The sequence below is a fragment of the Pogona vitticeps genome, chromosome 5 (assembly GCF_051106095.1).
Source record: "Pogona vitticeps strain Pit_001003342236 chromosome 5, PviZW2.1, whole genome shotgun sequence".
Classification (NCBI taxonomy): domain Eukaryota; kingdom Metazoa; phylum Chordata; class Lepidosauria; order Squamata; family Agamidae; genus Pogona; species Pogona vitticeps.
The window spans coordinates 45,978,901-45,992,830 of NC_135787.1; the positions used below are offsets into that span (position 1 = coordinate 45,978,901).

At 41.6% G+C, this 13,930-nt stretch overlaps 1 protein-coding gene across 1 annotated transcript; it reads left to right on the forward strand.

Moving 5' to 3' along the window:
• Positions 1–2,099: 2,099 nt before the first annotated feature.
• LOC144589643 (toll-like receptor 2 type-2) lies at positions 2,100–5,827 on the forward strand. Its single transcript, XM_078394790.1, has one exon. It carries the CDS (start codon positions 2,143–2,145, stop codon positions 4,477–4,479), a length of 2,337 nt encoding a protein of 778 aa, XP_078250916.1. The 5' UTR covers positions 2,100–2,142; the 3' UTR covers positions 4,480–5,827.
• The last annotated feature ends 8,103 nt before the right edge of the window (positions 5,828–13,930 follow it).

Below are 13,930 nucleotides of genomic sequence, written 5' to 3' on the forward strand. Positions count from 1 at the left end.
CCTACGCTCTAGCCTTCTCCTATGTCGCTTCATCGCTCGGAGCTCCTGGTTAAACCAGGGCGCAGGCCGAGCTCTGAGCCGGAGAGTTATATGCAAAAGATGGACGACAGGACACTTTTATGCCCCTGAAGTATGAAATATAAATGTTGATTTATTATATGGAAGAGACCGCTTGTTGTCACCACTCTGTTTCCTTTTCCTACAGCTTTTGCTTGCACAATTAAGGTGAATTGAAGGATAAATGCAGAGGCCAACCAAAATGTTTTGCTTCTTGAAGAAGAGCCCAGTTGACATGTCTTGGCATCCAGGGGCAATGCATTAAATAATCTTTCCATCTAGATGTATGTGTTATGCTTCATAGTAGAGGCGAAAATGTATGTCTTAATATAATTAAAACCATGTGTACCTCTAGACCTTCTGTCCCATGCTGTATTAATAAATGGATCAGAGTTGTACCTTCCCCGTAGCATGTATATGCTTTAACATGTAGGCCTCAATTCTCCAGTTTTTGACAATAGAGGTATAATTTCCCTCCGAATCTATGGTTTCAAGTGTGCCCTTTCACTCCTCCAGAAGTTTACATGATTCATATCCTTCTATTTCTGTTTCTTCTTCCCTGGTCTTTTGATCAGAGTGTGATGCTGCTTCACTAGAAAGAAGCAAGTACAGAGTGCTAAGTAATGCAGGGAAGCAGTGGGCAGTTCTTTCTGGGGAGACAAAATTTTACTTGTCTGTGTACTGAGATGGACTGACTGATGATTCAATCATGTTCTGAGCAAAGAGACAGATAGGAGGGTAACCTGTCTTTACTTGAGCAAAATGGATGAGAGGGAGGTATAATGAAAGCAGTAGACCATGCCTGTGCATGGCATCAAGGATGCTATCAACCCAGAATCTTGGGGCAGAGGTCCGGGACCCTGTTCTGGCGCAGAGCAAGGCTGGCTTATAAAAAATATGAAATAAGCAAACTAATACATATCTAAAAGTGGAAGGGTTCACAAGACCATTGGGTTCTGAATCTAAAATTATGTAATTGCACCAATGTGTGACAAAGGTTCCTGTTTGTATGTCTGTAATTCAGGATTTTAATGAATATATTACAGCACACATTTTCTCCAACAGGCCATCTGAGAATTACTGATGTGTAGAAATTACCTGAAATAACACAATGGCATCTGGGCAAGTTCTAGCATCCCCTCTAGACTATTCAGGCCTTACTTATCAGTTTATGATCATGAGAGAGGTGTACTCTGGTGTATTCTGCCCCCTCGGTTTCCGGAGTTATCATTTTCCTATATGTGGACAATAATGAGGCAGAACAGGAAAGCTTCTACTATTCATGGATGCTTTCTATGAGTTGGGTCACTCATTACCTAAGGTCCCATATCCATGGAGACCTCCCATGGATAGCAGAGTTGCTTCAGACCCACCACTCTCCAGGTGTATTCTGGAGTGGAAGCTATTTCAAAAATTCACTGGAGTTCTTCCAAAGCACCTTTGAACTTGGTCTGTTTATTTGAGCTTGAAACCGTTGAAACTAGAGATGGGCAAAAACTATGGTTCGGAGGCTCATGCTGGTTCATATGCATGGAACCACAGGTACTGCATTTTCCCTTTCCCCACCTCTCCAGCCAGTGATCAACTCACCAGTCAGAACACACTCTCCTCCTCCTCCTCCTCTTTGGCTATTCCACCAGTCCATTGCAAGAGCAGCAGTTTGCCTGTCCTGCCTCCTTGTCTGAGTAGGCAATCAGTCAAGGAGGTGGGGCAAGGAAGCCCATGCTCATGCTGGAGACTGGTTAAACAGTCAAAGTGGAGGAGGATAGGTGTGCACATTGGCTGGTGAGTGGGAGATCCAACCAGGGAGGTGGAGGAAGGGAACATGAGGCATCTGTGGTGCCACATGTGCAAACAGCACAAACCTCCAAACTGAGGTTCCTGTCTATACCTAGTTGAAACCATAGGGAAAAGAATTCCCAACTTTGCTTCAAAATGGACCCTAGTCAGGGGGACTAAACTAGTCATATTTGCCCAAAATGATTAAAATTCTGATTTTGTGATGAATTGTTCTTTCAGGGATGATGATGATAATACACAATTCTTGTGTGATTCTTTTTCTTTAAAGAACTACTTTAGATAATCATGACTGAACCAGTGTGGAGCTTGTGGCTGGTCTCTCTGGCTGGAGCTGTGAGCCTTTCTGCCCAAGAGGACTGCCCGTTTGATGCTGCCTCTGCTTTTTGGAACTGTTCTTCAAAGGCTTTAGCTGCTGTTCCACCTGGAGCAGGAGGTGATCTCCTGGAACTCGATCTCTCTTTCAACAGAATAGAGCGCGTGAGAGCAGCAGACCTGAAATCTGCAGTCAACCTCCAAACGCTTTTGCTGCAGTCTAATCAAATTCAGACAATTGAGGAGGAGGCCTTTCATTCCCTCGTACGGCTGGAGCGCTTGGATTTATCGAGAAATAACCTGACGCTTTTGTCACCCTCGTGGTTCAGATCCCTTGCTTCCTTAAAGAAATTAAACATTAAAGGGAACCAGTATTTGGAACTTGGGGAAAGACCACTGTTTTCCAGCCTCCAAGAGCTGAGGTTTCTTTCTGTAGGAAATGACAATGGCTTCTCCACTTTTCGAAAGCGAGACTTGGAAGGAATTTCTTTTCTTGAGGAACTGGAGATAGAGGGACAAAATCTTAAACAATACGAGCAAGGAAGTCTCCAATCAGTCAGACTCTTAAATCACCTGATTTTGAGTGGTCTCTCCACTGACATTTTATCTCTGTTTATATACGACATTAGAAAATCAGTGGTGTGTCTTGAGCTGCGAAATATGAAACAGCTTAATATGGCACACTTTCACTTCCCTGATCAGGCCATCTCCATAGCTGTCCAGAAGATTGTGCTCAAAAATGCTGAACTGTCAGATAGCAGTGTTATTCAGTTTATATCTTTTCTTGCAACTATGAGTCAGCTGTATGAGCTGGAGATCTTAGACTCCAAATTGCATGGTATTGGGGAGTTTGATGGTATTCAACACTATTCAAGAACAGTACGAGTAGTAACAATCAGAAATTTATCAATTGATGAATATTATACATTTTCAGGTCTTCTAAGTGTCATGTCTCTTGTAGAGAATATTACTAGACTCACAATTGAAAATGCAAAAGCTTATCTTATGATCTGCCCACTTGCAAAAAGTTTCCATTCACTGCAATATCTTGATCTCAGCATCAATTTATTCCAAGATAGGTTTTTAGATCTTACATTGTGCCATGGTGCATTCCCTAAGCTTCAAACTTTAAATGTCAGTCAGAATGCTTTGGAGAAGATTGAAATAGTAGCAGGAAGTGCAGCTCGTCTTGTAAATCTTTCCAGCTTGGATATAAGTCAAAATAACTTTGAAGCAATGCCAGACTCCTGTGTGTGGCCAGCACATCTGAGATATTTGAACCTCTCCAGCTCTAAAATAGACAGGATCACCCGCTGCATCCCACCAAGTCTGGAAGTGCTGGATGTCAGCAATAACAACCTACAAGAGTTTAGGCTGAGCCTTCCTCACCTTCAGGAGCTTTACATCCAAAGCAATAAATTAGCAGCCCTGCCAGGCGCTTCCTTCATCCCAAGGGCTAGAGTCATAAGCATTCAAGGAAACAGAGTATTTGGGTTTTCTGAGCAGCAACTTGAGGATTTTTCGAACCTGGAGACATTGGATGCACGTGACAACAGTTTCCATTGTACCTGTGAATTTCTCGCTTTCATTCGCTCTCAAACCAGAGTGTCTCAACTCTGCGTGGGTTGGCCCCGAGACTACCTCTGTGATGGTCCCGAGTACATCAGAGGGAAGGAAGTGGGAGTTGCCCAGTTACAATTGGCAGACTGTCACTTTGCTTCCATGGTGGCCTTAATCTGTATCTTGCTGCTGCTGGTCTTCCTGGTGGTGGCTCTTCTGTGCTACAAGCTTCATGCCATCTGGTATGTGAAAATGATCTGGGCCTGGCTTCAGGCAAAGCGCAAGCCCCAACGAGTCCGCAGTAAAGAAATCTGCTATGATGCCTTTGTTTCCTACAGTGAGCGGGACTCGGAATGGGTGGAAAATGTCATGGTGCCCGAGCTGGAGCACACCAGTCCTCCCTTCCGACTCTGCCTTCATAAACGGGATTTTACACCTGGCAAGTGGATTGTGGACAATATCATAGACTCCATGGAGAAGAGTTCAAAGACTCTGTTTGTGCTGTCCGAGCACTTTGTGCAGAGCGAGTGGTGCAAATACGAACTGGATTTCTCTCACTTCCGCCTTTTTGATGAGAATAATGATGCAGTGATTTTGATCCTTCTGGAGCCAATCTCATCACATACGCTTCCCAAAAGGTTTTGCAAACTCAGGAAACTGATGAATACAAAAACCTACCTTGAATGGCCAAGGGATGAAGAAGAGGAGCCAGTCTTTTGGTTTAATTTGAAAACTGCAGTAAAATCCTAGGAGAGGACAGGGCAAGCTTGAACACTTTAACAATGTCCTCCAGTGTCCAATTGAATAGTCTGTTCTAAGCCAGCCTTGAAAATCTCTGTACAGTATCTGACCCCAAGGGTACATAAAGAACGTTCCTACTGCTGCCTCCATCTGAATCAAGGTATGTCCTTCTTTGCAAAGCGGAACGATAAGAACTTCCCCTTCCTGTTTCTCAGCTGCTTACATTTAAATAAAAATTATGACCAAAGGGATATGGGGTTTAATGCTCTTATGGGGGAGATGTATTAAAGAACTTTTGGTGTCTTTTCATGTAGGGGAATGTGATAAGATATCAGGCTGACTCACTTTAAAAAAACCAGCCTCTGTTCAGCTACTTTCTATCATCATCTTCATCATCATCATCTTAAAATGGCAGAGCTGGAAGGGACCATGGATCACCGAATCCAACCCTTGTTGAGAAGGATCAATGGGGAATTGAACTCCCAGCCTCTAGCTCCTGTAGCCAGACATTTATTTTAACTATGGCTCTTTTTTGGTACATTCATATTTGGGTTGGGGTGGAGAGATATTGGCTGGTATTTAACTGTTATCAAAGTTCAGATTGCTGGTTTTGTCAGTATATAATACAGGGTAAGTCAACCTGTGGCACTCAGCCTGATTTCAAAAGCCTCTGCCCACATTCCAAGAGGTATCTCTCATTTACATGCCCGGTTAGTCAGTGGTGAGAAGGTAACGCAGTAGTATGGCAAGCAAAGACAGGAAGGTGTCAGTGAACATACATGGAAATAGACTGTAAAGCAGAGATTTCTTTCTTTTTAGTATTTGAGCACATAAACTGTAAATGTGCACTAATTTTCATGTCTACACTGCTTACAGTGGGGAAAAAATGCTCACAGCCTACCCAGACACACTTATTTTAATTTATTTCAGTGGGTGGTATTTTATGGTAAGCATCTGTTAAGCAATGTAATTGAACTCAGTGAGGCTTACAGCATTCGTGGGATGGTACACAGTGCATACAATATCCAACAGTTCATGCACATGGATTTTTATGGTGATAGTTGTATGGAAACAATTTTATTTGGTACCGTTTTATGTGTAAGTAAAGCATACATAAAGGCATAAAACACAGTCAGATGGCAAGGATTGGCTCTAATTGAGGGGAAAGGATACGACTGGCTATGCTTGAAGAAGCAAAATGTCTTGGGCTATCCAGTGTGTTGCCAACCTCTCTCTCTCTCTCTCTCTCTCATTCTCTCTCTCATTCTCTGTGTATCTGTATCTGTATTCTTCATTAGTCTAGTGCATGGAAAGTGTACACCATAATAAAATTTGCTGTTTTTTTAAAGATGGAAAATATTTGTGTTGTTGCTGGACTTTCAGTGGAAAAAATGAAAGTGAATAACTTCAAGGGATAGTTTTTAAAATTAGATGTTTTTGTATCATCTGTTGTTAGGGTACATGTGGGATGCTCCATAAGATAACAATAAAGATGAGGAGTAGCCATTGTGGAAGATACTGAGCATATAGTAGTCAGGGAACTGGGCATAAACTTTACATCATACTCATAATAAGAGGAATAAAATTAACTAGAGGAGATCATTTTGTCAAGAAGTTTTTTTCTTGCAGTATGTCTTGGCTCTCTACAGTCTAGTCATACAATTCTAAAAATGCATAGGTCACTCAGGTTCAATATGATATGATCTGAAATAAGATGGCTCAGTTCAGCAAGGGAGATGAGCTTGTAGAAAGAGATGCCTTTATTGTGCACGTGTCTCAGAGATGACTCAGATACACTGCTGAATTTATAGGGCCGTGCTACATGGCTAGAGGGGCAATTATTCTGACACACCAGAATCCAATATAGCACTGTTATGACTAGTGGAATTGTGATGGATTGCACTGGCACTGCATAATTGCTTGCACAACCCCTTGCACAATTGTTTGCACAATAAAAATTACTGGAGGTCACCCTTGCACTAGCTGAAAAAGTGTAACTGCTAGTGTAATGGGTTGTGTGCAGGTGCAGTGACATCACTGGATACAGGCCACAGACAGAATGCTTAAGGTTTATTTATTTATTTATATATTTATCTAGCTGAAATGAAGCTAAAGGGATTTGGAACAAACTTGATCGGACTTGATCAGGTTATTCCGAAGTACAAGGAGTGCTTTGTCTTCTTTCGTAGTTTGATCTGAAAATAAACAACAAAGTAACTTGTTCTGCTAGCAGAAATGCAGGAATAACAGGGGAAAAAAAACTCCCCAAAGCCATTTCTTTGCTGTGCCTGGGTTGACCTGTGCCAAACAAAGGAAAGACTCAGTTTACATTTCTGCTGGCAAGGAAGGCTGGCATTTAGAATTATGTTTGGATATGACAAACTCCTTGCATTTGAATTTGCTAAACCAATGTCCTAGCTCAATGGTGCTGAATTGCTCTCTTTTGATAATAAAGTTGTAAGCCTGGCTAGTGTTTCTTGCATTTTGCCACAGCATTGTTCTCTTTGCCCCTGCAAACATTGCTTACTGAAAGACAGGGCATTCATTTCCTGGCAGACACAAATTCTCCTTCATGAAGAAGAGCAAAACTTCTGTTTGGGCTATTTGAAACGCAAGGATGAGGTATATAGCAATCTTCTTCTGACCTGCTTTAGTTAAATTGTAATCTAGAACTTTTCTCACCAGAAAGCAAGAATTTTGCTCTTGCAGTGACCCCTACTGGATAATATAGGGCACAGGCTAATGTCAGAATGTACTATGTTGAAGCCTTTTGTTGTTGTTTAGTTGTTAAGTTGTGTCCGACTCTTCGTGATCCCATGGACTGCAGCACACTAGGCCCTCCTGGCTTCCACTGCCTCCTGGATTTGGGTCAAATTCATGTTGGTAGCTTCAGTGACACTGTCCAACCATCTCATCCTCTGTCATCCACTTCTCCTCTTGCCTTTGCACTTTCCCAACATCAGGGTCTTTCCCAGAGAGATTTCTCATGAGATGGCCAAAGTACATATTGGAGTCTCTTAATGGGTCAGAGACCACAAATAAAGATTGATTAATTGTATTGGAGCCTCAGCTTCAGGTTCTGTCCCTCCAGTGAGCACCCAGGGTTGATTTCCTTCAGAATTGGTAAGTTTGTTCTCATTGCAGTCCACAAAAATTTCAAGAACCTCCTCCAGCACCACAATTCAAAAGCATCAATTCTTCGGATGGTACTAAATGACAAGCCAAATTGGAATGATTCAGGTTTTCTTCAGCTTCATTCACAGCCTATATTATGTTTCTTTTTGGATTAGGTAATGATCCAGAGATGGCAGATTGCTTCAGTGTCTGTGTCCACACTAGCCCCTCAGTCTGATGCAGTTTGATCTGTGCAGGTTGCATGGTGCTAGGGGAAAGGAACACTTTTCCAGAGTTCTCCATCATGTAGAAATACACACATACTATGGACACATAATCTGCTGTAGTTCATCAAAATTGTTTCTATTTCATATAACTTTATTTCTTTCTTTTTTGTCTGTGCAGAGGTGATCTAGTGCTAAACTAGTATATCAATGTAATTATAAGGTAATCTAGTATTAAGCTCGGTGATTTGCTTAAAAACTTTTAAAAATACTTTGTGGCGGCTAGGGAGAAAGGTCGTGGGGGTGGGTATTTCTGCTGTCCAAAATATCATACCCGCCTTAAGACTTTACCACAATACCATCCACAGTCACCCCTCCATCCTTTTGGAGAAGTAAACAATGGATAATACAGGGGAAAGTCCATTCGAATTGTTCTGACTTGAAAAAAAGTAGAAGCCCCCAGCAACAGAGGAAAAACTCCACATCAGGAATAAATTTGCCTTTGCATCATCTGATCAGTAAAAAAAGTGAATTCATCTACAGTATTTTATACCTGCAACATATCCTGTAGTATTTGATCATGTAGTCAGTCTTAAAGACTAACAAATCGACAATGGAGAACACCTTCATCAGTCTCTAGTACACAGAAGGTTCTTCCATAATAAATGTGTCTTTAAAAAGCCACGACACTGTGTTGTTTTTGTTGTTAAAGACTAACGTTGTTGCCTCCTCTGGAAAAGCTGGCACGTGCCAATTATGCCACATTTTAAATGCATAAAACGATGTTCTCTGATATTAAAACTTTATGAAAACTGCCTCACTGTGTCTTCACAAAGTGTCAGTACAAAAGAACATCATTTTATTTATAAAAACTAAAATTGGCATCTTCAGAACATCCAGGTGGTATATGCTTACATATGCATTTTTCTCATCTTGGGCAAAGTGCAGTCCCAGGATGCCCCCACCAGATGAAATACATGGTAAGCCTGAGTGCTCTATGCCTAGAAAACCCTGAAAAAGGTGGTCCAAATTAGAATCAACCTGGCAGCATGTAATTATTGTTCATTATTATGCATCCATTTTAATTTATACTGTAATGGATGGTTCAGAGCTAGTAATAGATTGCAACCTTTCTCCCACTTAAAAAAATCAGGAATGACGAGCTGAACAGTGAATGTATTTTATTTGGTCCTTATAAAAGGCAAGTGATGCCTGCTACTGGATACATCAGAGCAGATTGCAGTGGCTGCCTACCTAGTGGTAGAGGCCATTTGGCTTCTGAGTGGCATAGCTTCTGCTATCGCAAAGGGGATTAAAGATGCAAATGATAGATGCTGAGGAACGGCTGGACTCATCACATTACCTCCTTCCTGGCTAGAGTATATGTCTCAACACCAGACCGAATGGGGCATTAAATGAGGAGCATATTTAGCATAATCTATCATTGTTCAGCTGAGTACTTATGCTTTCAACGCTTTTTAAAAATTGCACTTGTCATCATTAGTTGACAAACTGAATGCATGATTTATCCCAGTCATAAGGGATAATTTGCCACGTGGTGGTGCTGCAGGTTAAACCGCTGAAGCCTCTGTGTTGCAAGGTCAGAAGACCTGCAGTCGTGAGATCGAATCCACGCAACGGAGTGAGCTCCTATCGCTTGTCCCAGCTCTCGCCTACCTAGCGGTTTGAAAGCATGCAAAATGTGAGTAGATAAATAGGTACCACCTCAATGGGAAGGTATACGGTGTTCCGTGTCTAGTCACGCTGGCCACGTGACCACGGAGGATTGTCTGCAGACAAATGCTAGCTCTCTGGATTGGAAACGGAGATGAGCACTGCCGCCTAGAGTCGGACACAACTGGACAAAATTGTCAAGGGGAATCTTTATCTTTACCTATCTAGCTTACACTCTGTTGTACACCAATTGTTGAATGGGCACCGGTAGTGTATATTTTTCCTAGTGATAAAACAACAGCAATTAAGAAAACAAAAATAATTTGAATGGGATGATGGCCATGTGGTTCGGTGCTGCCGCCAGATTTACAAGCAACACTGAATTGGTTGGTTGGAGTTATTTGTTGAGTAAATGACCCACGACAGGAAAGCCATAACCCTGAAACCACCTACTTGAGGCACACTCTGTAGCTGGGCACTACTAAATCTGGCCTCTGCACATTAGACTCTCTGTCTACATTCAAGTATGACTAGATCAGTAGCCACCTCCTCTCCCACTCTAGTAGCAAATGTTGCTGAAATGCAAGTTCTAGAAGTACAGCTTGTGAGAGAAGAAATTCTGTTAAACATTTGGCATGTTTCATTTCAGAGGTGATTGCAGAATACGTTATTTCAGAATGACTGGGTGAAGAATTGCTCTGTTGCACAGTATATGTCAATCAGGACTGAATAGCTGATGAGAATTACTTAAACATCTTTGTGTGACAAGAGAGGTAATAACAAATACATGAGAATGCGCCTTCAGCACTGCAAGGAATACTGAAGCCAAGCTGGCCTTCCATCTTAATATGAAAAAGGTAACTAAGCACCAAACAAGAAACAACATGGCGTTCTTAAATTGCAGTTGTGTTTGTATTTTTGTGTTTGTGGTTTTGTTTCATTCCTCTTGTTTAGCAGCAGCACAGGGCGTCTATTGGGGGAGTTTTTAAAACCGTTTCCCCCCCTGCTCACAACCTCCATGCTATTCTGTTCAGTCCACTGTTTCCTTTGTTTTCCAGAGTCTTTGCCAAATGATCAGTTGCCCGTTCTGCATCCATGGGGCATCGTGAAGCCTCACTCCTTGGCCTGTTTTGTTTCCCTCCCACTATTTTCTATTTCTTTTTCTGTTCTCTAAATATTCTTTCATATTTGTGTAAATTGTGGGCGCCTTCCTAGCCTGCTGGCCCTTCATTCTTCTGTGGTTTTGTTTAAGCAGCCTGTGGGCCCCCTCCCTCCAGAATTTCATACCTCCCCTTTTCAAGTCAAAGTTGCCTCTGGTATCAGAATTGTTGTATTTTGACTACATAAACACGAAGCCACAAACTTCAACTTCAGATGAATGATGCCAATCGAGAAGAATGTATTATATTGTGGATAATATTTATGAAACTAATTTGCCTTTCATTTCAGAGCTTTGAGTTAATTTTGGAGATAGCCGCCCCGAGTAGACATCGTCTAGAGGGGCGGGGTAAAAATCCAACAAACAAACAAACAAACAAACAAACAAACAAACAAACAAACAAATAAATACAGTTCACAGGGCCCCAGCCAGCATATGTAGATTCCTGGGGAAACAAGTTGCCTTCAATATATTTTCATGTATTATCTGTATAGCTTCAAAGATCCAGAAAAGCTGATGACTTCTAGTGTATTAGCAGTCAGTTTACTTTCCATCCTCCATTGTTCCTTTTCACAACTTAGTATGAAAAAAGGGTGGTGTAAATAAAAAGAAAAGTAAAAGGTTCAACAAAGAAGTCTGTTGTGGTTGTAACGCTCACATGAAAGGAAGCTGTCTGGGAAGTGAATGGAGCAGCTCCTGGCAGGCACTAGCAAGCAAATAAATGACTTGGCATTGGACAGTTGCAGCCAGCAGGGTGCTTGTGCCAGTATGGGGACAAACGCTGGCTAATCTGGCCACTTGAAGATCTAATTGAGAAGACATTGTTTAACTCTTTACCCGGAGCTGAAAGGAAATTTGAAAAGACTTAATACACATCTGGTTGCTGCTACCCTACTTCAAAAGCTTAATAGCTAAACAGTGGATCTATAGCTGAGACAGAAGACCAAGATTTGACAAACTGCTTGTGAGCACAATCCACTTAGACTCTTATGCAGATTAACTGCATTGCAGGGTCATTATGGACTGGAAGGTTAGTGCTGTGTTTTGATATTGCTCAGGATTTTGCAAGATCAGCCTCTTTGAAAAGCCAGCATTGCTTGTGTTTGTTTTAATACTGCTTTGGGCTTGGGTCCTTATGTTGTCATTAACAAAAAGGGGGCCTAACCTGAGCTTCTCAAACTTTATCCAGAGGCCTGTTTAGAACATTTCAGTCTCACTTAGAACTCTTGTATTTGTGCCACTTCTTGACCTGGAAAGCACCCACTGATGAAACACATTGTATTGCACTTGGCTGCTGGCTGGATAGCTTAGTGAAGCCGGAGGTTGGGAGTTTGATTCCCCTCTATGCCTCCTGCGGGTAGAGCCAACCTCTGTGGGGTCTTGGGCAAGCTGCACAGTCCCAGGATGCCCCCAAAAGAAAGGAATGGTAAACCACGTCTGAGTACTCCCTACCTAGAAAACCTTGAAAATAAGGGTTTTCCACAAATCAGAATTGATTGGATGGCACACAATTGTTATTTATTCTGAACACTTATTTCTGAAAGTTTTGTGACCTTTGGAGACTTTGCTGTAATGTATTCTTTCTTGCCATTAAAAAAAAAAAAAGATTGGATAGGTGTGGAATGAGTGAATGCTTCATGGAAAGGACCTTTGAGTTATACCACTGGTTCTTAACCTTGGGTTACTCAGGAGTTTTGGACCTCAACTCCCAGAAGCCTTCACCACCAACTGTGCTGGCTGGGGTTTCTGGGAGTTGCAGTTCAAAAACTTCCGAGTAACAAAGGTTAAGAACCACTGAGTTACACCACTAGGTGATTTGTGGGTTATTGCTGTGAAAGGCTATGTTTTTTTAAAATGTATATTGTAAACGTCATAAAATAAAGAAAGGTTACAAAATCAGCAGCCCTCTGGATGGTGGACTTCAGTTCCCATAATCCCTGACTTTACGGTGTGCTGTCTGAAATGGACAGATGTTGGATTCCAATAACATCTGGATGTCTCCTGGTTTCTGTCCTTGCAACAAAGAATCGGTACCGGAGCCCTGCATAAAAGACTCTGGAGTGGATCAGACCAATTCCTCATTTGCAACTAGGGGAGTGCCAACACTTTTCAAAGTGCAATTTTCTGATTCTATCAGAAAAATCATTTGCTTACTGAATTTGAATGTATGTTGACTAGAATCTTGTTGCTGATTTACTCTTGGGTAAGAGAAGTTGAAGATACTCAGTGTGATGTAGTGGTTGGAGTGACAGACTAAGGCTCGGGGCATGGGTTCAAATCCCCACTCAGCTATGGAAGCTGAACAATGCACTGATGACCTCCCCAAAACCTGAGGAGGGAGGGCCTCATATATAGCCGATTCCCTATGAAATCATGATTATGAAGTTTGCTGGGTTATGCTGTCTTTTACTTTGAAGGTGGGTGATCTCAAATGAGAAGGCCCAGAAACAAAAGTGGTATTGTCTGTGTCTTTTTTTTTCCCCTCTCAAGGCTGCCTCAATTGCAAAGCAAGCCACCTGTGCTTCTAACAGTATTTCAGGTTAGAGGTTAAGGTCCAGAAAGAAGCTGCAGTCTACTGCCAATGAATTTCATAAGACTGTTTCATGCAAGCTGCTTATTCCCTTAGCTGAGAATCCATTGTGGCTGTTCTCGCCTCCATTGCAGCTATTTACCTAGTAGTGCCCTCTTGGACAATCATTATCATTACTATCTCTCTAATGTCCCGGTAACCCAGAAATCGAATTTTACTGGGCTTAGAGATCACATTGTAATTAGGTTATTATTATTTCCAGATGACAAGATAGGCAGTTTTTTAAAAAATAAGTGTTGACTTATCAGCAAGATTTATTCAAATTGGACCAAGTACAAAGGTTTCTGGAATGACCATAGGAACTGTGATATTAGGCATATATTAGTCACTTTAACCTAGATTCACTTTACCTGCAATTAACCCATTTCTCTTCCCACAACAATATTTTTCCAGGAGACATGTCTGGGCTTCAGTAATTAAACCTGCAAACTTGATTAATAAGCATGTTTACCTTAACAGATTTGTTAGTCTGAAAAGTGCCCCAATGTTTTTGTATTTGTTTTTGTTAAAACAGGCTAAGATGGCTAACTTCCTGGTACTGCTTCATTTCAAAACAAACTGATAACAATGCTGGAATAATAGAAAATATAATAAACTACAGTGGTGCCTCGCTAGACAGTTACCCCGCATGACAGTTTTTTCGCTAGACATTGAGATTTTGCGATCGCTATAGCGATTTGCAAAACAGTGATTCCTATG

Excerpts from the sequence above, each read along its gene's own strand:
- LOC144589643 (XM_078394790.1), top strand. The coding sequence starts at position 2,143 with ATGACTGAACCAGTGTGGAGCTTGTGGCTGGTCTCTCTGGCTGGAGCT.